This window comes from Lontra canadensis, unplaced genomic scaffold, assembly GCF_010015895.1.
Source record: "Lontra canadensis isolate GAN:19392208 unplaced genomic scaffold, GSC_riverotter_1.0 scaffold24, whole genome shotgun sequence".
Taxonomy (NCBI): domain Eukaryota; kingdom Metazoa; phylum Chordata; class Mammalia; order Carnivora; family Mustelidae; genus Lontra; species Lontra canadensis.
The window spans coordinates 2,061,734-2,087,757 of NW_022631018.1; the positions used below are offsets into that span (position 1 = coordinate 2,061,734).

Sequence of the window (26,024 nt, forward strand, 5' to 3'; positions counted from 1 at the left end):
CCATGTTGGGGGCATAAATATTTACAATTAGATTTTCTTGTTGGATATTATGATATAGTGCCCATCTTCATCTCTTGTTATAGTCTTTGGTTAAAAATCTATTTTCTCTGATACAAGTGTTGCTACTTTGGCTTTCTTTTGACTTCATTTACATGATAAATGTTTCTCTATCCCCTCCCTTAATCTATAGGTGTCTTTAGGTCTAAAATGGGTCTCTTGTAAGCAGCATATATTTCATTAAATAGATGCAGTGTAACTCTACTTATTCTCCTATTTGGTACATTTAGGTTGTCTTTTGTTATTACAAATAATATAGTGTACATCGTTTCAGAAAATATTGACGAGGCTTATAAGTTTTTAATCTTGTATCAATGGAGGAATAATTTCTTACAGGCTAAAATAGCTGTGGAAGCTCAGAATAAGTATGAGAGAGAATTGATGCTACATGCTGCGGATGTTGAAGCTCTGCAAGCTGCCAAGGAGCAGGTTTCCAAAATGGCATCAGTCCGCCAGCATTTGGAAGAAACAACCCAGAAAGCGGAATCGCAGTTATTGGAGTGTAAAGCATCTTGGGAGGAAAGAGAGAGAATGTTAAAGGTATTACTGTAGGTCATGATAGAATATTCTGGAGAATTTAAATGTTTGGGGTTTTTTAAATGTACACTGGAAAGTCTGCTCTTATAATAGACTGTTGTTTACAGGATGAAGTTGCCAAGTGTATGTCTCGCTCTGAAGATCTAGAGAAACAAAACAGATTACTTCATGATCAGATTGAAAAATTAAGTGACAAGGTTGTTGCCTCTGTGAAAGAAGGTGTACAAGGTCCCTTGAATGTATCTCTCAGTGAGGAAGGGAAATCTCAAGAACAAATTTTAGAAATTCTCAGGTAAATCCAGTGCTTCATCTCTGTGGTATATCAACAACTGTGTAATGCAACTATAAATGCATAAATTAGGGAAGTGGGGGTTATGAGCTATTTACTTATAAAGCCCATTCCATCCCTTAGTGATCATTTTTGACGTTTAGACATATGCCAAATTAAAGAAATTATTAAGTTAAATCTGATAGTAAGAAGTTGAGTGGATTCTTTGAAAAGCTCAATGCCTTTTGAGTAATTTAAAGATGCACATTTGTAAAGCCATTGTTTATAATTTTAAAAAGCCTCATTATTAAAAGATGTAAAAATAGTTATTAAAGTCAGTGGTTTTTATCATGTTAAAAATTAAGTTTTGAAATGCTGTGTTGTTGGCATTTTTTTTTAATTCAAATAAAATCTTACATGTTCTTACAGATTTATACGACGAGAAAAAGAAATTGCTGAAACCAGGTTTGAGGTGGCTCAGGTTGAGAGTCTGCGTTATCGACAAAGAGTTGAACTTTTAGAAAGAGAGCTGCAGGATCTGCAGGATAGTCTAAATGCTGAAAGAGAGAAAGTCCAGGTATGTATCCTAAGCTTTAAGAAAGCAGTTGTTAAGTCGAAAGAGAGCTCATTTTTTGTTTTTTAGGACATAAAATTTAATTTGAAATAAGCGCTTTTCCTAAACTCATAAACTATTAAAACATTATAACAATGATACTGCATAATGATAAAAGACTAGTGGCAATCAGACTACATGGTTTTAAATTCTAGCTTCATACTATTAGATGTGTGTCTTAGGTATACTAATTTCCCAGCTCTTAAATTTCCTCATCTGTAATATTGGGATGATAATAATATTAAGGATTAAGTGAGTTAAAGTACACGAAGCATTTAGAAATGTGTCCGGTGCATAGTGAGTACTTAATAAATTTCAGTTATCTTTATTATTATGTTGTCACGTATATGTCTGAGTAGTTATTCTTGGATAGGGTTGTAGATAGAAATTGCTACAGAATACTTCTTCCTCAGCAAGGGAGTAAAAAATAGTCAAAACTATCAACCAGGAAAGGAAAAGGAGATACAGTAGTGAACGGATGGATGGTCATAGCACAAGCTCAACTCCTTAACCTACACTACTGCCCAAAAGCTTATAATTGCAGTGCCCTCATTCTGAGTTGTATTAACTTAACATCTGAAAGGAAGGAAATTAAGACCTAGAATCATTTATCTTCTTTTAACTGATTGAGAGTTGTAATGACTGTTGGAATGGCTTCTAGAGTAAAAGTATTGAAACCCAGGGGAAACTGAGTAGATTTATGGGATTTATGTTTTCATACAGAAATGAAAAGCTTCAGAATTACATCTTAAGGAAACAATCCAATTCAAACATCTCATCATGGAAGTAAACAGACCCTCCAATTCTGTGACATTAACATTTGGAGGAAAAAGAGCAGAATCAGGGTTTTTAAAAAGATTGCATATTCACTTAATTTTCCTTCAGGCAAATATTAGGAAACGCCCAACTGACAAAGTTAGGGGAAACCAACACCTACACAAAATCAGAAGAGGTGAAAAGTAACACGTTATATCAGAAATAATACTGAAGCAAGGGGCTTCTGGCGGTTCAGTCAGTTAAGTGACCAACTCTCGATTTCAGCTCAGGTCATGATCTCAGGGTCCTGGCATCAAACCCCATGTCAGACTCATCAGAGAGTCAGTCTCTCTCTCTCTCTCTCTCTCTCTCTCTCTCTCTCCCCCCCCACCCCCTCCTTTTTCTGCCCCTCCCCCCACTTGCACATGCATGCTCCTTTTCTCTCTCTCTCTAAAATAAATAAATAATTTTTTTTTAAAGTAGGATGGCAATGCTGAGCCATAACCTGTTTTTTTAACGTATACTTTTCTTTTATTACATTAAAAGCAGGCAGTAGTCTGTTGATGAAAAGGCTGCTTATGCAATTCTGTTACATTAAACTTTATTTACAGGATGTTAAGCCGTTAGAATTAAGGTTTCCCCCGAGAAAAAGATAAATGGAAACATCAGTTGCTTTTTGGACTTGATAGCTGCTGGTCTTAAACATTAAATTAAAAAGAAAAAAAAAAACCTTAGAACGCAATGGCTTTTATTTCAGTATGCATCCTCATCTCAGCATTTACTGGTCTTGAACAGAAAAAGGGAAAAAGCAGCAATTTGCCAAGACATCAGGCCCACCAATTTTAGGCCTCTGCCGTGCACACTGAGTTCTTTCTTAATCCCTGCTGAGGACCGTGAGAAGCAGCTGCACCAAAACCAAAGTATGCACTGAATTCAAGGTTCTTTTTGTTTTAGTTGTCAGATTCCTAACTAGACTCAAATGGATTACAGGGATGACCAAATGAGAACTCTGTTAAAAAACTTCAATTTTTAAAAGCAAAAGCAAATATAGTTCATTCAAAGGACACATGTGCACTTATAGGTTTCTTCTGTGGCTTTTCTCCAAGCTTAACCACCAAGAACCTTGAGAGCTGGCTGGTCTGAGAACCCCTGGTGACTGTTCTTTTCACTTCATCCAAACCTGAGCTAAAGAACCACATCAGCCAACGATGACCCCAGAGGGTGGCCGGGCTAAGGACCCAGGATTTATTCCAAGGCTGGCGGAGAGGGAGTAAATGTTATTCTAAAACTAAACACGGGAAGTCAGAGACTTTCCAACCTTATCTGATGGCTTCTGTCCAAAGCAAAGAAGTGTCGTGGAAAGTAGAGTGGTGATGGTGCACAAAGGCACTTGAGGAGGAAGGAAAAAACAGCACCCCTCAATTAAGGTGGGGGAAAAGATACAGGCAAAGCCCTGAATTCCTCACCAAAGGCCAATTTCAGAGGAGAGAGAGGGGATTACAATCTGTGCTTGGCCAAGGGTGGTAGTGGGAATTGAAGAAAGGATAGTGGCATTAGGGGGTAGGCATTATTTCAGACCTAAAAAAGAAATGGGGTGTATCTGGAGCACCCCCACACACCCAGCAGTAGCCCCACAGCCTGTGACCTGAAATCTTCACACCTACTCTAGCAAGCCACCCCAGCTGTTGTAGGGAAGAGAGAGAGGCAGGGAAGTAGTGGAAGGAAGGGGGGATAAGGCAAGAGACCCTAGGCCACATAATCAGCAGCATGGTGGTTGTGAGATGTGTCTATTCACAGTTGAGTTAGATGTATCCCACTGGTTATGATGGGAATCAATTTAAATATACTTTCCTGATCCCAGAAGTTTGACTTTATGGATAGTGGTTACATTTGACAGGATGATTTCTTACAGCATAGCATATATTTCAAATGGACAAAAAATTAGTATTATTTACAGTATCTCAAGATAAATTGCCCTTGAATGGGAGCTTCCTTTCTAGTACTTTGAGGTCTACAAGGCGTATCTAGAAAATGTACTCCTGAGGAAAACTGCTCCAGTTGAATGGGGAGAAGGGCCTGTGGTTTCTCTTTTTGATTGGTTGCTGTAGCTTCATCCTTTGGCCTGAGTCATAGCTTTAAAAATGCTGAGGGGGGCACCCGGGTGGCTCAGTGGGTTAAGCCTCTGCCCTCAGCTGAGGTCATGATCTCAGGGTCCTGGGATCGAGCCCCGCATTGGGCACTCTGCTCAGCAGGGAGCCTGCTTCCTCCTCTCTCTCTGCCTGCCTCTCTGCCTACCTGTGACCTTTGTCTGTCAAATGAATAAATAAAATCTTCAAAAAAAAAATGCTGAGGGAATAAAGTAATGTGTAAACGATAGATAATTATACCCAGTGAGAAGAGAAAAGAAGTTCCTCACAATTGAACAGATATCTAGGAAAGTTGCTCACAACCAAAGTGATGAAACAACCAAATGAGACGAAGAATTTCTGAATAAGACGGGGAGGGGACTGAGGACAAATAACATTTTAAAACCCTTAATAAATTCAGTATACCAAGAAAAAGAATAGATAAGGGAAGATCAATAGAGATCTGGACTGATGTTTTTACCCAGTGTTAGTATTGATTATTTGTTGGTAGGATTTGTATCTTTTCACTTAAATTGCTGTAATTTCTTGCATTTGTTTAAACTCTGTCATTAGCTTGCATCATAGAAAAAGAAACGTGAGAAACTTTCAGAAATTTCCATTTTAAAAGCTGACATTTAAATCCTTTTTACTTTTTGTAGGGAAGATTAGAAGTGGTAGGAAAAGATAGGTCTTGACCAAATGTTGGATGTTGCTGTACACATGTGTTTGAAATCTTTAGGTAACTGCAAAAACAATGGCCCAGCATGAGGAACTGATGAAGAAAACTGAAACAATGAATGTAGTGATGGAGACCAATAAGATGCTAAGAGAAGAGAAAGAGAGGCTGGAGCAGGATCTACAGCAGATGCAAGCAAAGGTTTGGAACTTACTAACCAAGAACAAAGTCATTTTAATAATATTAGAGTTTTGGGGCACCTGGGTGGCTCAGGTCATGATCTCAGGGTCCTGGGATTGAGCCCCGTGTTGGACTCTCTGCTCAGTGGGGAGCCTGCTTCCTCCTCTCTCTCTGCCTGCCTCTCTGTCTACTTGTGGTCTGTGTCTGTCAAATAAATAAATAAAAATCTTTTAAAAAATTTAAAAAAAATAATATTAGAGTTTTTACATGAGTTGTTAAAAAAAAAAATACTGGCCCTATTTTCAGGTAAGGAAACTGGAGTTAGATATTTTACCCTTACAAGAAGCAAATGCCGAGCTGAGTGAGAAAAGCGGTATGTTGCAAGCAGAGAAGAAGTTATTAGAAGAAGATGTCAAACGTTGGAAAGCACGGAACCAGGTAAATGCAGTTAAACATGGAAATGTTGATTAATGAAAGGGAAATTTTTTTTAGGAAATGGCTAATTTCCTTAAATTCCAAATTTGTGTTTTTCCTTTATTTCTAAAATATTTTTGTGCATAATAAAATGAATTTGTCTAGTTTATTGAAGCGCTTTAAAAAGATTTGTTCACAGGAAATGTTAGAAACTCCAGCTCTAGATGAAAACAAAAGGTTGGAAATCTGCCTTGCCAGATACTAGTTAACGTGATTTGTGAGAGCTCCTTAATCTTTCTGAACCTGTTTTTCTCATTTGTAAATATGAAGATATATTGCTACTTCTCATTTTACAAAAAATTTAGTAAATGTAAACTAGTTACCTGGCACCTCAAAAATGGGCTAGAGGGGCACCTGGGTGGCTCAGTCTTCAAGCGGCTGCCTTCGGCTCAGGTCATGATCCCAGGGTCCTGGGATCGAGCCCCGTGTCAGACTCCCTACTCAGGGGGAAGCCTGCTTCTCCCTCTCCCACTCCCCCTGCTTGTGGTTCCCTCTCTCGCTGTGTCTCTGTCAAATAAGTAAACAAAATTGTTTTTTGTTTTTTTTTTTTTTTTAAAAAGAAAAGAAAATGGTCTAGAATAGTGACTATTATTATCTGTATAGGACTGTCAAATTTTAGAGCCCATTTATTCATCTTTTTGTCACACAAGCAATCTGAAGAATCAAGAAAGGAGGGTTGTCGCCCCAAATCTAGATAGATTTCCTAAATTTTGCTGCTCTCTTTCCTAGCTAATGGAATCAGTTATATTTAGGATTATCTTCATATTTTTGGTTTCCATTATAATGATTTATAGACATTTTTTTCTTATAAACGTCACTTTAGTGAAAGTAGATATTTAATATTAAAAGCTTATGATTTCTCTGGATGCCTTTATTTGGCTCCTTTGTAACTGTTTTGAAATATTTGTTTGCAGTTGTGAAAAAATAATGCATAATGACATTTACTTTATTTCCCTTTTCCATTTTGGCTAGGCTTTTTAGCTAAACAGACCAAAATTCAATCTTATTTTGTAGTTTGGTGCTTGATCACCATGTATATAAGGCATCTTATGTAAACGTAATGAGATAATGGTGTTGTTTTATTAGCACATTAGTTTTATAGCACATTAGTTTCATAAAACCTATAAAACCATATTATGCATTTTTGCTACTCTAGCATCTAGTAAGTCAGCAGAAAGATCCAGATACAGAAGAATATCGGAAGCTCCTTTCTGAAAAGGAAGTTCATACTAAGCGTATTCAACAGTTGACTGAAGAAATTGGGAGACTTAAAGCTGAAATAGCAAGGTAAATGGAAAGAAGCCTTAAATTGTGTATTAGTATATGAATTCTTAAGCAAGTTTATTTCTACTCTTTATGTATTGACTCTCCAAGTGCGTCCTGAGTTTAGAAAAAATGAAACTTGCTAGAGCCCTTACGCGCGGCTTTCCCTTTTTTACTTCTGAAGCCAAGCAAACCATAATTTAATTTTATGTCTTTATATATGATTATTTTTTTAAAAATCTGTACCTTTGGTTCTAAAGTGTTTGTAAATAGTCAGAATAACTTCTGTAAGTAGGTTTTTCTTCTTTTGGTTACTCTATATTTATGAGTATTTGGAAGTGTGTAATAACATAAGTTTTTAGAAACTTTTTTTTAATGGTGGCATTTGGGTGGCTCAGTTAGTTAAGTGTCTGCCTTTGACTCAGGTCATGATCTCAGGGGCCTGGGATCAAGGTCCTCATCAGGCTTCCTACTCAGCCGGGAGTCTGCTTCCCCTCTGCCCTTTGTCCCTGCTCACTCACTCTCTCAAATAAATATAATCTTTAAAAAATAAACATAATCTTAAAAAAAAAGTTTCTTTAAATGAATTTACAGTGAACTATTGTCCTTTAAAAGTTATGAAATTTAGGAGCACCTGGGTGGCTAAGTCAGTTAAGCATCTGACTCTTGATTTCAGCTCAGGTCATGGTTCCAAGGTCCTGAGATTGAGCCCTTCATTGGGCTCCATGCTCAGCCAGGAGTCTGCTTGCTTTAAAAAATCAAGTTAAGGAATTTAATATTAAAATTGATGTTTCTGGTTTACCTTTTTAAAGTTTTTATGTTATTTGTTTATGTCATTCCCTACTTCTATAAAGCTTGACAACTTATGAATTTTTCTCATCTCTATTCTCTTTTCTTTTTTTATAACAGTCTGGCATTTTGAGTAGGAAAGATAATACTTAATTTCAGAGATGAGGAAACTAAGATTCACAACATACCCAAGGTCACAATTAGTAGTTGTTAAACCCACACTCTTAATTCAGGTCATCTGCCCTCAAATTCAGTTTATGATGAATATGGGGTTGGCAGACTATAACCTAAATGCCTGTTTTTGCACAGCCTGTAAACTAAGAAAGATTTTCACATTTTTAAATTGTAAGAAAGGAAGAACATGTGATAAAGACTGCAAAGCCTGACTTACTTTCTCAACACCCAATATGATAGAAAGAGTATAGATTTGATATCAGGGAGAAGTAGATTAAAATCTGTGTACTAACATTTGATTACTGTGTAAAGTTGTGCATGTTAATTAGCCACTGGTAGCTCAGGTTTTCTCTTATTTAAAGTGGGCATGTATGCCTTTACAGTAAGGGAATAAAACCTTTCTAAAGGATCACAAATTCATCATTACTGAATTATCTTTTGGAGTGTGTGTGTGTTTTAGTATTTTAAAATACCAAACATTCTAAAACATATAGTAATATAAATGAAAGGATTTTAAAATTTGAAAAAAGTCTCCTATATTTATCTTTCTCCTTTACCCCATTTTTTTCTTTGTTTAGATCAAATGCATCTTTGACCAACAACCAGAACTTAATCCAGAGTCTAAAGGAAGACTTAAATAAAGTAAGAAGTGAAAAGGAAACCATACAAAAGGACTTAGACGCCAAAATCATTGATATCCAAGAAAAAGTCAAAACTATTACTCAGGTCAAGAAGATTGGGCGTAGATACAAGACTCAATATGAAGAACTTAAAGCACAACAGGACAAGGTATTTTGAAGTAATTTTCTCTCTCTCTCTCTCTCTATGTGCATAAATGAAAATATATATATATATATATATATATATATGTAATTTTTGGCATACACAGTTTTGGCTTATATACTTTACACACATATATAATGATTCCTGAAAGTCTTATTTCTTATTTTTATTATTGGTCTTTAGATTGTGAACATGAGTTTAAGTTTATATTGATATCTTTATTTGGTTTTAAGATTTGCTCTTTAATATGCCTCACATTACACTGTAAGTTCATAAACAAATTTTAGTAAATGCTAGGTATTTTTAGTTTAGTTTTCCAGTCTTTAACATTGCCCCTTTTCAAACCTGTTCTTGTAACTCACTGCTGAGTTATATAAAATTATATATATCCAAAAAATGATTGTTCTTTATAATTAATCAGGCTTCATTCATAGCGTTATATCAACAGTGTACATTAACCACCTATCAAAAAGAATTTTTTAGTTCTTACTACATTTTGGATCTAAACTAATTCCCCAAAGTAAAAAAACTTGTATGTTGACTTAATTACATATTTAGCACCTGTTAGATTAGAAAATATATTTTAAAAATCCAAAATTCGTACCCCTTGGTGTTGACTGCTATTAGTACTTCAGTATGCCTTCCTTAACATGTATGTAATGTGTTTTTCCAAAGAAGTAAGATCATTTTTATATTTTTGTAGCCTGCTTTTTCACCTTACTCATTTCTGTGAAAATACACTTCTGTGTCAAACATCCATCTACAATCATTTTGATTAGATGGCTAGTATCCAGTTGTATGGAAAACCCTAACTTTTTTAACTAGCAACCTTACTTTCAGGCAGTAGAGTTATTCCATAGAAAGTTCATTTGTGAATACTCCTTAAGGTAAATTTTTTGTGTAGTTGTGACTGTTTCCTTAGATGAACTTTTAGAAGTGGAACTACTAAGTAAAATGTGAAAGTATATTATTACTGCTTGTCCTCTTAGGTCATGGAGACCTCAGCTCAGTCTTCTGGAGACCACCAGGAACAGCATGTCTCAGTCCAAGAAATGCAGGAGCTCAAAGAGACCCTCAATCAAGCTGAAACAAAGACAAAATCACTAGAGAGTCAAGTAGAAAATCTGCAGAAGGTATGAGTGTGAGAGTACTTAAGAGTACATGTCCCTAATTATTTGCCTGTTAAATACTAGAAGAAATATGTTAAATACTCTCTCTTGTCAAATGGAAATACCTAATCTTTGTTATGCATATTTATCCTTTTTACCTGAATGATTTGTGTATATAAATAGTATCCAGTCATCAGGTATCTACTTTAATGGTGGTTTGACCACCATTTTACATTTATACTTCCTTTTAATCTAAATAAGCAGATTAGTAAGTTACATTTTCATTCTGTCTGAAATACAGTTTGTATTGATTTGATTGAATTACATGGTGAATACTTTGCTTTTCTTTAAAAGACATTATCTGAAAAAGAGGCAGAAGCAAGAAATCTGCAGGAACAGACTGTGCAGCTCCAGTCTGAGCTTTCACGACTCCGTCAGGATCTTCAAGATAGAACCACACAAGAGGAGCAGCTCCGACAGCAGATAACTGAAAAGGAAGAAAAAACAAGAAAGGCCATAGTAGCAGCAAAGTCAAAGATTGCACACTTAGCTGGTAAATTTCTGTATATGCTGAAGTTTGAACTTGAGAGTGAAAGTTGGTTATTTGATGCAGGCTTAAAATTTCAATGTGAAAGAAATAAGTTAATACTATGAAGTGGTTTCTGTGTATGTGGTTTAAATACTAGAGTGGAATGCCTGGGGCCTCAGATGGTTGAGGGACTCTTGATCTCGGCTCAGCTCTTGATCTCACTATTGTGAGTTCAAGCCCCTCATAGGCTCCACACTGGGCATGGAGGCTACTTAAAATGTATATAAGGCTTATTTAATTAGATGCAGAATTAGAACAGTCTGAATTTTCAAATGATGAGGATGTTCCTCATCTATTTATGAACCTTTCCTAATTGTTGGCTAGTAATAGGAAGTACTGTTGGCTTTCTGCTTTGTTGTGTAACTGTTAGTACCTTGTGTTGGTGATCCTTTGGGTCCACAGTGTGCTGTTCAGAGGCCTTCTGTAAACTCCTAGATGGCATTGGATCTTACCATCCCAGTGATTCAGTTTGTGAGGGCCCAGTGCTACAATGTTCTGGACATAACTGCACCTTGTTTGCTGTTCTGCTTAGTGAGTGGGTAAATAAAATGACCAGTCAGCTAGGTTTTATTGTAAGCAATTTTTTAAATGAGCTGTAATATAGTGTTTCAGCAGTTATTTCATTTAAAAAATGTTACCTAATTATTTTTAGTATGTGCTTTAGATTATATGAAATGAATATTTGACAATTTATAATATCTTTGTATTTTAATAATGTGTTGAAATAGTAAAGGTCGTGTGAAAGGACTTCTGACTGCAGTTTGTAAACATCCTTTATCTTTATGAGATCTTAGAGAAAGTTAACGAACTTTCATGTTGCGGTAGGTACATTTCATATTGGAGTAATATAGATACGTTTAGAATTTTGCTTATTCAGATATATTGTATATCAGTTAATTGTAGATGTTAAAGCTCGGGAATAGAATCTGATAACAATCTTAACGTACCTGTTGAAGTACACAAATGTTCTTTACTTCCAGTGTTTGATTATAATATTAATAGATTCACGTGGTTACTTCCTTAGGTGTGAAAGATCAGTTAACTAAAGAAAATGAGGAGCTTAAACAAAGGAATGGAGCCTTAGATCAGCAGAAAGATGAGTTGGATGTTCGAATGACTGCTCTTAAATCCCAGTATGAAGGTCGAATTAGTCGCTTAGAAAGAGAACTCCGAGAGCATCAAGAGAGACACCTTGAGCAGAGAGATGAGCCTCAAGAACCTACTAATAAGGTGGTTGGCTGATTCTGTGTAAATAAATCATTCTGTCTTTGTACATTTTACTTGAAGGTATCTGGTGATTTAGAAGCTTTGTCAGTGAATTTTGGCTAAATAAAGTATACAGAGAGAATTAATAAAAGTAAAATATTTTGATGGCATTGTTTAGTGAACTCTTGTAGGGCAGGCAAAATAATCCATAGTTTTCTTTTTATAGGTCCCAGAACAGCAGAGACAGATCACTTTGAAAACAACTCCAGCTTCTGGTGAAAGAGGAATGTGAGTTTTAGTTCTCTCACAGTTTGTTAATCTGTTTTTTCTTTTAAAGTTTCTTTTAAACTTAAAGCAAGAGTTAGTGATCTTCAAGGAGAAAACAAATCTATAGTCTAAAAATATGTACTAAAGAGCTATTTATCTGTGCAAAACTGCACCATGTAGTTACCAACCCTTTTTTCCAGAACTCTTGTTTTCACCATACTTTCCTGTCAGGTAGAACTCTGTGACCAAAAAAAAACAAGATATCTTTCATCTTTTAGACTTCTAAGAGGCTACTGATTTTCTCTGTGATGTTATGTGATAACAAATTTAGGAAGCTAGGCTAAGACTTAGATTCAGTGATTAACAACTGAGTATTTTCTACTTGGTCAGGATGCACCATTATAGAACATTTCTTGCATAGTTTTTAATGCTTAAATTCAAAACTTCTTCAGTAAGAGTTTTAAAATATTTAGTGAACAAAAAATATAGAATTATACTCTATAATAATCTTTTTTTAATCTGCCAAAAGTACCCAAAGCACGTTTGGAAAAATAGAATTAATAGGGTCTGAGTTTATATCTCTATCATACTTGCTGAACATCTATTGAAGAAACACGTGGTGCCTTTTTTTTTTCCTTTTTAAAGCTTTATTGAGATATAATTAACAAGCCCCACAATTCACCTATTTAAAGAGTACAGCTGGGGCACCTGGGAGGCTCAGTGGGTTAAGCCTCTGCCTTCGGCTCAGGTCATGATCTCAGGGTCCTGGGATTGATCCCCTCATCGGGCTCTCTGCTCAGTGAGGAGCCTGCTTCCCCCTCTCTTTCTCTGACTGCCTCTCTGCCTACTTGTGATCTCTGTCAAATAAATTAAAAAAAAAAAAAGAGTACAACTCAGTGGTTTTTGGTTTATTTATTTATTTAATTTTCTTTGGTTTATTTATTTTTCTAATTCCAATATAGTTAAAATACAGTGTTATATTAGTTTCAGATGTATTATAGTGATTCAGTGATTCTATATGTTACTTGGTTGCTCATCACAAGTGTACTTTTTTTTTTTTTTTTTAAAGATTTTATTTATTTATTTGACAGAGAAAGATCACAAGTAGACAGAGAGGCAGGCAGAGAGAGAGAGAGGGAAGCAGGCTCCCTGCTGAACAGAGAGCCCGATGCGGGACTCGATCCCAGGACCCTGAGATCATGACCTGAGCCGAAGGCAGAGGCTTAACCCACTGAGCCACCCAGGCGCCCACAAGTGTACTTTTAATCCCCTTCACCTATTTCATATTCTTTGTGTAAACACCCAGTAGTGTATTACTGGATCATATGCCAATTCTATTTTTAATTTTTTAAGGACCCTCCATACTATTTTCCAGAGTGGTTGCACCAATTTACATTCCCACCAACAATGCACAAGGCTCCCTTTTCTCTACATCCTTGCCAACACTTGTTAATTTTTGTCTTTATGATACTAGCCCTCTGACTTGTGTGAGATGATATCTCATGGTGGTTTTGATTTCCATTTCCCTGATGATTAGTGATATTGAGCATTTTTTCATGTATCTATTAACCATCTGTGTGTCTTTTTTGGAGAAACATCTGTTCATGTCTTCTGCCCATTTTTTAATTAGATTATTTGGGGTTTTTTGGTGTTGAATTGCATGAGTTCTTTTTTTTTTTTTTTTTTTTTGGAATGAATTCTTTAATTTAGATGTTAACTCCTTATCCAGTCCATCATTTACTGTTTTCTTCTCCCATTCAGTACAGTGTCTTTTTGTTTTGTTGTTTCCTTTACTGTGTAGAAGCCTTTTATTTTGCTGTAATCCCAATGTTTATTTTTGCTTTTGTTTTCTTTGCCTCAGGAGACATAATCTAGAAAAATGTTGCTACGGCCAGTTTCAGAGAAATTACTGCTTGTGCTCTCTTCTAGGCTTTTTCTGGTTCTAGGTCTCATATTTAGGTCTTTAATTCATTTTGAGTTTATTTTTGTGTATGGTCTAAGAATGTGGTCCAGTTTCATTCTTTTGCATGTAACTGTCCAGTTTTCCCAACACTAATTCCTGAAAGACTTCCCATTGTAAATTCTTGCTTCCTTTGTTAATAGATTAATTGACCATATAATCATCGGTTTATTTCTGGGCTCTCTATTCTGTTCCATTGGTATTGTTTCTGTTTATGTGCTAGTACCATACTGTTTTGATTACTATAATATATCTTGAAATCTGGGATCATGATCTCCAGTTTTATTCTTTCTTAAGATTATGTGGTGGTTTTTTTTTTATAAAGTATATGTACTTTATAAGGGATATTTATAGTAGTTTTTTATGAATCATTATTCTTATATTTTCCCCTCTATAAGTGCCAGCACATCAGACCCACCAACAGCCAATATCAAGCCTACTCCTGTTGTGTCTACTCCAAGTAAAGTGACAGCTGCAGCAATGGCTGGGAATAAATCAACACCCAGGGCTAGTATCCGCCCAATGGTCACACCCGCAACTGTTACAAATCCTACTACTACCCCAACAGCTACAGTGATGCCCACCACGCAAGTAGAATCACAGGAAGGTAAGTAAAATGGGAACAGATCTGATTGGATTGACTGCTTATTTAGATTTATTATGAGAAGATGATAGCAACTTCAAGGATAAATGAGATTTCCACTAAAGCTAAAGTAAAACATATAGTAATAGTGGGTAGTTAATATTTTCAAGGGTGTGACTCCTAGGATGCTCATTAGTGCATGAATTTCCTCCCTCTTTCCATTCCCTTCCTTTCTGCTTCCTTTTGAAGCTGAAGAAGGAGGAAAATAACACATTTATAAGTATACAGCATGTTTTTCTAAGGCCAGCAGTTCTACTCCTAATGGTTAAAGACAATGATATGAAATCTACCTTGGAAAACCATACAAAAACACTGGTTCAACCCAAGACCAGTTTTTCACTGAAACTGTCTGACTTTTTCCACTTTGTTCCCCTGGGTAGCTTCTTACTCATTACTGATGCTTACTAAAAATTTATAATTTGTCTTTGAGCTTCTTTGATTTATTTATCTTAATTAATTGTAATTTAAATAAAATCTTAGGAAGAGTTTTAGATATTTATTTAATTATGCCACCATACACACACTACCATAGCAGGCACATAGGCATCACAAAAAATGCATGATACATTATGCTTACCCATACAGTTTTTGCTTAGTGCATGGTAAGAGGTATGTACACAAATAACTATGCAAAACATTACCAGTTACACAGTAGGGAGGGAAAATCCAGCTTTGCTAGGAATAGAAAACTTAATACATTAAGTATTGCAATTATTTTTCAGCTATGCAGTCAGAAGGGCCTGTGGAGCATGTTCCAGTTTTTGGAAGCACAAGTGGTTCTGTCCGTTCTACTAGTCCTAATGTCCAGCCTTCTATTCCTCAGCCTATTTTAACTGTTCAGCAGCAAACACAGGCTACAGCTTTTGTGCAGCCCACCCAGCAGAGTCATCCTCAGATTGAGCCTGCAAATCAAGAGCTGTCCCCCAACATAGTAGAGGTTGTTCAAAGTTCGCCAGTTGAGCGGCCTTCTACTTCCACAGCAGTATTTGGCACTGGTAAGCTTGGTTTGATTGGTTGATTGATTTTTATTTTTTGGGAAACTTAATTTTAAAATAAAGTTAGAGTAGACCTGTGCATTTATAGTTTCTTGAATGTAAAATACACATCTTGAGTATTCTTTGGACATACTTGTTTTCTAATAGGTGTTAGAAAGGACAAATGGATTCCTAACACTTGATTTCATGTTTATTACCAGATCACTCATTTTCATCATTCAGATCTTTCTTCTCCTCCAGTTATTTTGACTGATTTTTAAAGTGATACAACCCCGTAACATTATATGTAACTTCATACAGGTTCTGAGAAAAAAGACATGTAAGAGAAGACCATATAAGGATTTTCAAATCTAAACATACAATATAAGTTTTGTTATCATAGGAGTCCTGGGTTTTATAACTATAGAAGGGCTTATGTAAACTTTGCAATTATATCACTACACAATGAATCGGATGCATTGCTGTAAAAGTTGATGGCGTTTACTAATCACAGGTGAAATTGATACTATAAGACCATTGATTTAGAGCCTAGGTTGCCCTTTGTTTACAGATATTAGCAGAAGTAAAGTACATTGAATTGTTCAGTTAAGTGTTTACTATGTCTTCCTTTAGTTAAATGACCAAACTATTTCAAAAATTAACTTTGTCTCATTGAGTTCACTATCATCCTCTAATTCAAGATTTAAATTATGTAATTTCAAAGTGTCAGCTACCCCAAGTTCTTCTTTGCCTAAACGGACACGTGAAGAAGAAGAGGATAGCACCATAGAAGCATCAGATCAAGTCTCTGATGACACAGTGGAAATGCCTCTTCCAAAGAAGTTGAAAAGTGTTACCCCTGTAGGAACTGAGGTAAAATACTCTTTCAGTTACAACATTATTAGGTGAATGGACCAGACTCCATCACCTAAAAAACTCCTGTTGAAGTTTCAACTGACAGCTCAGGTGTTGTTGCTGTTGCCAACATTTTTTTCTAATTCTTAGTATATCTTTAATTTAATTATTTGTCAATTCAGTTAAAAAACAGTTACGGAACACCTAGGTGGCTCAGTCACTTAAGCATCCAACTCTTGATTCAGCTCTCTCAGGTTATGAGATCGAGCCCTACTTTGGGCTCTGTGCTGGGCGTGAAGCCTGCTGAAGATTCTCTCTCTCCCTCTCCTTCTGTCCCTTCTCCCTGACCTCTCTCTCTCTCTCTCTCTCTCTTAAAATAAACAAAACAAAACACAGTTATAAAAATCTAATTTGTATTCCATTTCAAAATTGGGTGTTTTTTTAATTCAAAGAATAAAGAGTTTAAGTTTCATGAACATTTTAAACCATTGTCTGCCTTCTTTTTCTCAGATTAACCAAAGCTATATCCCCTTTATTTGCTTTTGTTGAAGCTGAAATTGTAGTGAATTAAGTTTTACTCCAAAACATTAAGACTACTCAGTTAATATAATTAGCATGTATTTAATTAGTGTTTGTAAGTCTTGTTTATACTGAAGAGGAATGTGACTGATTATATCATATAATGTAAGAACATTTATATTGTACTGCTTCATAAAATTAGAGATTGAAGCTTTATTGTATTGAGAGAACTAGCTGAGTAGGTGATCCCTCATCTAGTGAATGGATCTGGTTAACACACTTGTGTGTTACGATTCAGGAAGAAGTTATGGCAGAAGAAAGTACTGATGGAGAGGTAGAAACTCAAGTATATAACCAGGATTCTCAAGATTCCATTGGAGAAGTAAGTAAAACATATTTAAAATAGCAAATTGTTGCTTTTAATGAATGAAATTTGCTTTGACAAATTGAAACATTATTTGGACTTCTTTTTAACTTGATGCTTTTAAACTTAATGGAATATTGGAATTACCATCGCAGTTTCTGCTTTGCTTTACTCTTAATTAGTATACTGCCTTGGAAACATCATTAAAGAAATTTTTTTTTAACTCAGTCCATTAGGCATCTGTCCATTGGGCATCTGACTCTTGATTTTGGCTCAGAGCATGATCCTCAGGGTCATGAGAATTGAACCCTGACCCAGCAATGTGCTCAGCATGGAGTCTGCTTGACCCTCTCCCTGTGACTGCTCCCTTAGCCCCTGTTCATGCCTGTGCACATGCACTCTAATAAGTAAATAAATAAAATCTTTAAAAAAAAATTTTTTTTTGTTTATACGTGGTACAGATTTTGGCAAGCCAAGAGTCATCATGAGTAAAGATTAATCCCGTTGATTATTTGGAGGTATAAGTGCTTGCTGTGTCTTGAGTTAATCTATAGTGCCCCTTGATGGTCCTCTGTAGCTCTCCCCTCTCTTGCTTCTCTTACTGAAATAAAATAACCTATGAAAGGAAATGCACTTGTGTATTTTTTTAATTTTCTGAACTCTAAGTGAGGCTTTTCCAGAGGCGCCCTCACTAGGGGAAATGTGTAGACTCTGAAGCTACAAACCATTAGGTTCTGTTCCTGACTATACCACTTAGAAGCTATGTGCTATGGAAAGTCATTGATTCTCTCTAAGCCTTAGTCTCCTTATCTGTTGGAATAATATAACACGATTTTTAGTATTATAAAGTACCTAAAATAGTACCTGCCATACATTATGTGCTCAAAACATTATTTACTTTTCTTTCATCCACTCTACCACACTAATTGAGAATTCAATTCATAATTTAACTACTACTAATAAACTCATTACTGTGTATGCCAAGTGTTGTTCTAAGAAGTTAGCATTTATTAACAAACTTAATCCTTAACAGCCCTATTGTACGGGTAAATAAACTGATAGTCGAATAAGTAACTTACCGAAGTTCTGATAGCACTGAAAGTGGAACTTTAACTCAGGCTGTCTAAGTTCTAGTTATGCTCTTTACCCTGAAAGAGTTTTTGCTGGATTAATTTTCATGATCATTTATTCTAAAATTGTCTGTATGAAATTAAGGAGTTATCTCAAGCTAATTAAAAGCAACCATAGATTGCAAGTGAATTTTAGTTTCTTAGATGAATTAATTTTTAAGTTAATTTTCCCCGACTAAGAACAGAAAACCAGACCTTAGAGATGAATGCATAGTACTCTAAATGACCTCTGTTTCATGTATCCTTCAGAGTGTCGTATCTGAAAAGTGTAATAACAGTTTTGAAATAATATGTGAATTTCTAATTTATTGCCAGACTTGGTTAAGTTACACTAAAATCTTTACAAATCTTTTTCTTGAGATTGGCAAAATTGTCTATGATTCAGAAGTACCATTTGGCTTCCATTCCATTTTTAGCACTATCTACTGAATGTGTAACAGTTCGTTTTTCTGATTTTCTGACAGTGAAGCAGATGTTCTTTATAAGTGTTGCTTTTCTTGAAATAAGCACATCCCTTTGAAGCCCATTTTTAATTATATCATGAATTGCTCATTTTTTTCCATTACAGCAAATGTAATCTTTATGAATGAGTTCATAAGACTTTGTTTCAGGCTTGTACAAAAAATAGATTGCCATGTGCTTAACTAAAAAGTAGACATTTAATTTTTTTATGGTAAATTACAAAAATAAAGTTTTAAATTACAGTTTATTTCAATAGCTAACAAGATGGAATTATGAGGATGCATTAAGCAAAGAATTGTTTTTGTTCCTGATGTCTTTAATGTGGTTTGAAGGCTTAGAATAGTGAGTTTTTAGGAGGAGAAGTGCCTTTGTAAATTTACAGCAATAATAGCTTATTTTGTTTAGTGTGTTTCCTATGACTATTTCTGGTTTGGGGAGTAAACTTTTTTTTTAATAATAATAAGTTGCAGGCCCATGGATATTCTTTTTTCTGACATTGGTTTGCAACTGCATTGTCATCTCATCACATTGGCTGTTGAACACTTCAAATATAGCTAGTCTGAATTGAGATAAGCTGTGAGTATAAAATACACATTGGCTTTTAAAGACTAATTATAAATTTTAAAAGGTAGAATATCTGATCAGTAATTTTTAGTCTGATAACATACTGAGATATTTTATATATATTAATATCATTACACTAATTTCACTTGTTTCCTTTTTTAAGTTTGAAATGACTACTAGAAAATTTAAAATCATGTATATGACTCACATTGTGGATGACAATATGTTTCTTTTGAACAACACTGATCTACAATATTCCCCTGGTAGTTTTAAATACACATATATTTATATTTATATATATTGCATTTTTTTTCTTTTTTAGTGATTAGCCAGTGAGGTTTTTAATAATCCTTCTATAGGAAGACAGTAAAGAAATCCAATGATTTATTTTCTTTAGCAAGTGTTTCAAATTAATTCTGCTTTCTATGTTTTTTAAGATTTTTTTCATTTGTTTTTAGAAAGAGCACGTGAGCAAGGGGAGGGGCAGAGGGAGAGGGGGAAGGAATCTCAAGCTGACTCTGTGCTGAGTGTGGAGCCTGACTTGGGGCTTGATGCCAGGCACAATCTCATGACCCTGAGATCATGACCTGAGCCGAAATCAAGAGTTGGACACTTAAAACTGAGCCACACAAGTGCCTCAAATTTATTCCTTTTTTTTTTTTTCTTAATTTTCTAAACAGATTTTATTTATTTACTTCAGAGAGAGAGCGAGAGCACGAGCTGGGGAGGGGCAGAGGGAAAGAGAGAAGCAGACCCCCACTGAGCAGGGAGCTCTTGGGCTCCAATCCCAGGACCCCGGGACCATGACCTGAGCCGAAGACAACTAACTGAGTCACCCACTCTAATTCTGCTTTTAAAAACCATATTTTAAAAATAAAATGCTACCAGTCCACAAGTATTTTTCTGTCTTAGATATACAGTATCTCACTGGTAGTTTTAGGTATATTTAACATTCTAAATTTTTAAGTTTTCATTTTGTTACTCTTAAAGGGAGTTACCCAGGGAGATTATACTCCAATGGAAGACAGTGAAGAAACCTCTCAGTCTCTACAAATAGACCTTGGACCCCTTCAGTCAGATCAGCAAACAACAACTTCATCCCAAGATGGTCAGGGCAAAGGAGATGATGTCATTGTGATTGACAGTGATGATGAAGAAGAGGATGATGATGAAAATGATGGGGAACATGAGGTAAATCATCCATTGTTTTTAAACTGCTGGATGAAATGCCTAAATCCTTACAACTTCTAATTCATCAACCAGTAACATCTGCTTCCCTGTCAGTTTAAATAGATTATTTTGCCTTTTTTATCCAAATAGTTCTGAAATTAACATTTTATAATGAAATTGAGCATAGAACAAGTGATGAAAAAATCCATCTTTTTTCATTGCTAAGCCCTTTAGGATTTGCTAAATTTGTTAATTAAACTTAATTTTAAATCTTATTGATAAGAGACTGGATTTAATTATAAGCTCTATCATTTCTAGAGATAAGAAGAGAATAAGATTTTTTTTCTTATATAGTCCCTTAATTTTTTTCAAAAAATAATGGAGGGTTTTTTGTTGTTGTTTCTTTGCTAATTGAAGCATATTTTAAGTGAAACTATATTTTATTTTGGGGATTAAACCTATATTGACAACCACTCATTTTAGAACCTTTCATTAATCAAACAGTGTTTTTTAAAAGCTCATAGTGTAATATAATTTCATGATTTGTTTTCTTTGATGCCACCCTTTAAATTTAGAAATAAAGTGGCATCTGACACTTAGTGGACATTTAGGAGCTTTAGTCTTTGAACTGATCTCATGTGAACAGTTAGAATACAGAACTGGTGATTATTGTACTCATTCCAGTAAGCCTCACAATTTTGATATTTGCTGCCACTGAATGTATTCCATACAGTTCTCGAGACAGCTCCTGTGTCCTGATCAGTGGTGTGCCATTGAACTTTTTAGATACGCTATCAAGAAGTGCAGAATATGTGTGCTACATCTAAGATCTTTGTTTTTACTTGGGCATGTGTCTACCAGGATTACGAGGAGGATGAAGATGATGATGACGATGATGAAGATGACACAGGGATGGGAGACGAGGGTGAGGACAGTAACGAAGGCACCGGCAGTGCAGACGGCAATGATGGATACGAAGCTGATGATGCTGAGGTAACTGGCTAGGATTTTGATCATCCACTTTTTTCAAGAACTTCGTAGAAAACAATGTTTTCCAAGGATATTCACAGGCCTGTATTCTCAGAACACTAAAACTTTTTATACCTTTGGGGTTTTTTGTTTGTTGTTACTGTGGTTTAGTTTAGTTGTTATGTTTTAAGGTAATTGTTTGATTTATTTGCTCTTAGTCACCATATTTTGTTTATAGGGTGGTGATGGGACTGATCCAGGTACAGAAACAGAAGAAAGTATGGGTGGAGGTGAAAGTAATCAGAGAGCTGCTGATTCTCAAAACAGCGGTGAGACCTTTTTTCATCTCTTTTTAATTGAATGCTTCTGGTAGTGTCTTCTAAATTAGGATTGCATTTAATTATGTAGGAAATAACATTCAGTAAATTGGCAAGAGATTAGCTTATTTCTAGTTTTGCTACTATTATCTTACAAAGTCTACTATATCACTCTGAAGTCATACTGTCTTTTCTAATATATCAATCTTTAAGATTCCAGCGTTCTGAAATCTGTAAAGTATTATAAGTACAGTGTGTTGCTGGTCTTTTTACTAAGTGGAAAAGGTCAATTAGGGACCTCTAACAGCAGTATTAGCAGTTCACAGTCAGAAGAGGTTGTCTGAATCAAGCCCACATTTGAAGGTTTATGGGTATTGGAGCTTTACTGGTTGACTGGTTTTCCATTGAATAAAAGATATTTTGGTTACTGTGACATACTTTTGTTAAATATTTGGAAGGATGAGTCCAGACCTCACTGAAATGTTAGGTATTAAAGGATTATGGAAATCATAGAAAATAATTTTATTTTAGAATCTTTTTAAAATGTGTTTTAAGGAATCGGTAATCATCTGGTATATTACTCTGATTTTACAGATAATACTGAGCTAAAATCATAAATGGTAACATAGTAAAACCTTATATATTTAGACTGTTGAGAAAACAGTGTGTCTGAGTTTCCATATAAGCCTATGTGTATAAGAATGCAAGGTACATGCTTCTTTGAATTAAGATAAAGCAAGGGTATAAGCAACCTTTCAACTTTAAAGTTTTTTAAGAAAAAAATATTAATCCATATACTAAAAAATAGTACTGCTTTCTAAGGGACATAAGGAGAGAAATTAATGATACTTTGGCCTATAATTTATATTTTATAAAACATTTTATGGATTTAAGAAACATCTTGTGTGTGTCATATCGTCGGGATACAGGAGGAAGTATTTTTGCCTCCTTTGGTATTATCACTAAAAGTTAAGTTTTTGGGGGGCTAGTGTTCATAGCCATTTTTCCCTTATACAAAGCATAGAGTAGATGCTCATTGAATCCCTTTGAAGACTTTGTTATTTACAATCATGCAAAAATAGGCCCAATGCTCTGGATAAAATTAAATTAGTGGATGGATTTGGTATATTGCCAGAAAGTTATAAAAAGAGTGCTTTTCTTGAGCAACTATACTTGTATTAAATTACAGTTGACCCTTGAGCAGTGCCGGGGTTAGGGACTCCAAACCCCCTGCATAGTCAAATATTCACATACAACTTTTGATTTCCCAAAAACTTGACTACTAATAGCCGACTGTGGACCCAGAAGCCTTACTGATATCATTAAAATAGTTGATTACCACATATTTGTAGTTTATCGTACTGTAATCTTACAATAAAGTAAGCTAGAGAAAAGAAAACATTATTAAGACAATCATAAGGAGGAGAAAATACATTTACAGTATGTACTGTAAAAAATCCCCTGAAAGTGAACATGTGTAGTTCAAAGCCATGTTGTTCAAGGGTCACCTGTGTTCAATTCTTATAATAAGCTTATCAGTTTAGGTACCAGTTAAGAATCCGAGAGTGAGTGCCTGGCTGGCTCAGTCAGTAGAGCATGTGACTCTTGAGCTTGGGGTTATAAATTTGAGCCCCGTGTTGGGTGTAGAGGTTAGCTAGAATCCGATTCCAGACCTTGACTTGTAAAACCACTAAATTCTGATAGCCTACTTTCGCAGTGAGAGCCAGCTTCTGTTGTTTCTAGCGTGTATGTAGAAGACCTAGACATGTGAAGAACCATTGACATTCAAAGTTTAAGAAATCCAGAATATAAACGTTATCTTTTAATTGATTCCATTAACCAACCTAAGAAATAGACTCGAAGAGGTTAGGGGACTTGCCTTAAGCCATACAGCTGATAATTGCACTCCCATTCTCCACACTTCACTTCTTTCCTTCTGAAAGTATTGGGGAGGTGAACATTCCTAGTGGTGGGATTTATACCTCTAGGGAATTGTCCCAGTTATTCTATGGTAAATTTAATAGTTCAAAATAAGCTTCTCTTTTCCTGTAGGTGAAGGTAATACAAGTACTGCAGAGTCCTCTTTTTCCCAGGACATTTCTAGAGAACAGCAGCCATCGTCAGCATCTGAAAGACAGACTCCTCGAGCACCTCAGTCTCCAAGACGCCCCCCACACCCTCTTCCGCCACGACTCACCATTCATGCTCCACCTCAAGAATTGGGGCCACCAGTTCAGGTAGTAAAAGTACTAGTCAGTCTGAGAAATCTTGGCTTTATCTTTCCTTCTTTTTATTAGATACTACTTTTCCCAGAAATTAAGTGAATGTTTTAATGTTTTAGCGTATTTTTATAAACTTTTTTGAACTGAAATGTATCTCTTATTTTTCTTGAAATACAGCAGTAGTTTAGTTTACTTCATAAGTAAAATGAACTTTGGAAAGGGCAAGGCTTACTAAAAGTTGTGTATAAATTGAAATAGTTACAATTCTAGCAAATAAAGATCCGGTCACTCTTTGTACAGATTAAAAAAGAAAAAGGGTCTCTTGGATTTTAATTAAAGTAAATTTTATTTTAGCAGCTAACTACCATGTATTTTGAAGGTTGGTTTCTTTCTCTAAGGTGCATGTGTGTGTGTGTTATTGTTGTTTTCAAAAAGAAATTTCTGTTCTGCTTTACGAGACATTTTTTCTCTCATTTTTTTTTCAGTAGTACATGTTAACTTCCACTCTCATAACCCTTTAAAATAGGGTTGGTCATCTCTTAATCAGAAACTTGCAGAAACAGCAGGAAAACTACAAAGGCTTTTAGTAATCTAGCTTGAGTCTTATCCTGTAACATAGCGTACTAAAAACTGCCAAGTGGGATTCTACTAAAATACCACAGATGAAAATAACCTCATTCTTTAAAAATATAAAGTCTTAATGGATTGTGTGTGTATCCTGCAAAATATACCAAATCTACCAATTTAGAATTGTCCAAATTGGAGAACAGTTTATATGAAGACAGTGTTGCTGTTTGAACTCCAAAGGATAATTAAGCTTTAAGATCCAAAGACCTACTTAACTAATGTTTTAGTTTAAGGAAATAGAAACTAGATTAGTTACATACAAATAAAATAGGATCAGAGATTGGTTTTAAATATTGGTTAATATTTTGTGTTGGTTAATAAAAATATTTGGTGGTTTATGTAGTCTCTACGATTAAAAATTTATCACTATTTGCTTATTTATTTAAAGATTTTATTTATATGAGAGAGAGCACAAGAGCAGGGAGGGTCAGAGGGAGAAGCAGACTGCCCACTGAGAAGGGAGCCTGATGTGGGACTTGATCCCAGGACTCTAGGATCATGACCTCAGCTGAAGGCAGTCGCCCAACCAACTGAGCCATCCATGCGTCCAAAAATTTACCACTATTTAAACAGAATTCTTTAGTGCAAACATTAGTAATTTTTCCTGAGAAGATATCCTGATGGTTGTATTAACTGCTAACATTTCAGTTCTCTTGTTACCATTGTAATAAGCTGTATCTGTTGGTACTTGGTTCTTGTTTTATTGCCTGATTCCTTGAAACAAATATAATTCCTTTCTTGACACAGAGAATTCAGATGACTCGGAGGCAGTCTGTTGGACGGGGGCTTCAGTTGACTCCCGGAATTGGTGGCATGGTAACTATCTACCCATTATGTAAAAGTGACTCATTTGTTTAGCAAATAAGTGTATAGTTCATATGTATGTTTCTGTCATACCTGTTTATTCCCCCATTTCTGTCTTTGTTTTAGCAGCAGCATTTTTTTGATGATGAAGACAGAACAGTTCCAAGTACCCCAACTCTTGTGGTGCCACATCGTACTGATGGATTTGCTGAAGCAATTCAGTAAGTTAATGAAAGAGAAACACATTTTGTGACTAATGATTTTCTTCCTGTTTTCCTGTCAGTTTCTTTACATTTGGTAGGTTCATTACGTGTTGAGTACTCTATTGTGTACTAAGTTCTTGTGGTAGGAGGGTTGAGGATATAGTGTTGGGGAAAATTACATAAAGGTGAGTGAAGTGGGGGCACCTGGGTGGCTTAGTGGGTTAAGTGTCTGACTCTTGATAGCGGCTCAGGTCATGATCTCAGGGTCGTGAGATTGAGCCCCGTGTCAGGCTCCAAGCTTAGCATAGAGCCTGCTTATGATTCTGTCTCCCTCTCCTTCTGCCCCTACACCTACCCCTCACCCCAGCTCATGA

At 35.5% G+C, this 26,024-nt stretch overlaps 1 protein-coding gene across 5 annotated transcripts in view; it reads left to right on the forward strand.

Moving 5' to 3' along the window:
* The window catches only part of TPR (translocated promoter region, nuclear basket protein), a 65,836-nt gene that overhangs the window by 30,308 nt on the left and 9,504 nt on the right, over positions 1-26,024 (forward strand). For 4 of the 5 annotated variants that reach the window (XM_032862615.1, XM_032862614.1, XM_032862612.1 and 1 more), the window contains exons 25-45: positions 394-597; positions 702-886; positions 1,292-1,439; positions 5,097-5,234; positions 5,520-5,651; positions 6,844-6,974; positions 8,492-8,702; positions 9,686-9,829; positions 10,160-10,358; positions 11,419-11,624; positions 11,827-11,888; positions 14,226-14,434; positions 15,193-15,465; positions 16,169-16,317; positions 17,117-17,200; positions 20,329-20,529; positions 21,370-21,501; positions 21,716-21,806; positions 23,847-24,031; positions 25,391-25,459; positions 25,574-25,668. In XM_032862615.1, coding sequence (XP_032718506.1) covers positions 394-597; positions 702-886; positions 1,292-1,439; positions 5,097-5,234; positions 5,520-5,651; positions 6,844-6,974; positions 8,492-8,702; positions 9,686-9,829; positions 10,160-10,358; positions 11,419-11,624; positions 11,827-11,888; positions 14,226-14,434; positions 15,193-15,465; positions 16,169-16,317; positions 17,117-17,200; positions 20,329-20,529; positions 21,370-21,501; positions 21,716-21,806; positions 23,847-24,031; positions 25,391-25,459; positions 25,574-25,668 — 3,248 coding nt within the window. The remainder of the gene's footprint in view (positions 1-393; positions 598-701; positions 887-1,291; positions 1,440-5,096; positions 5,235-5,519; positions 5,652-6,843; positions 6,975-8,491; positions 8,703-9,685; positions 9,830-10,159; positions 10,359-11,418; positions 11,625-11,826; positions 11,889-14,225; positions 14,435-15,192; positions 15,466-16,168; positions 16,318-17,116; positions 17,201-20,328; positions 20,530-21,369; positions 21,502-21,715; positions 21,807-23,846; positions 24,032-25,390; positions 25,460-25,573; positions 25,669-26,024) is intronic. The other variant, XM_032862611.1, reaches the window with a different exon arrangement.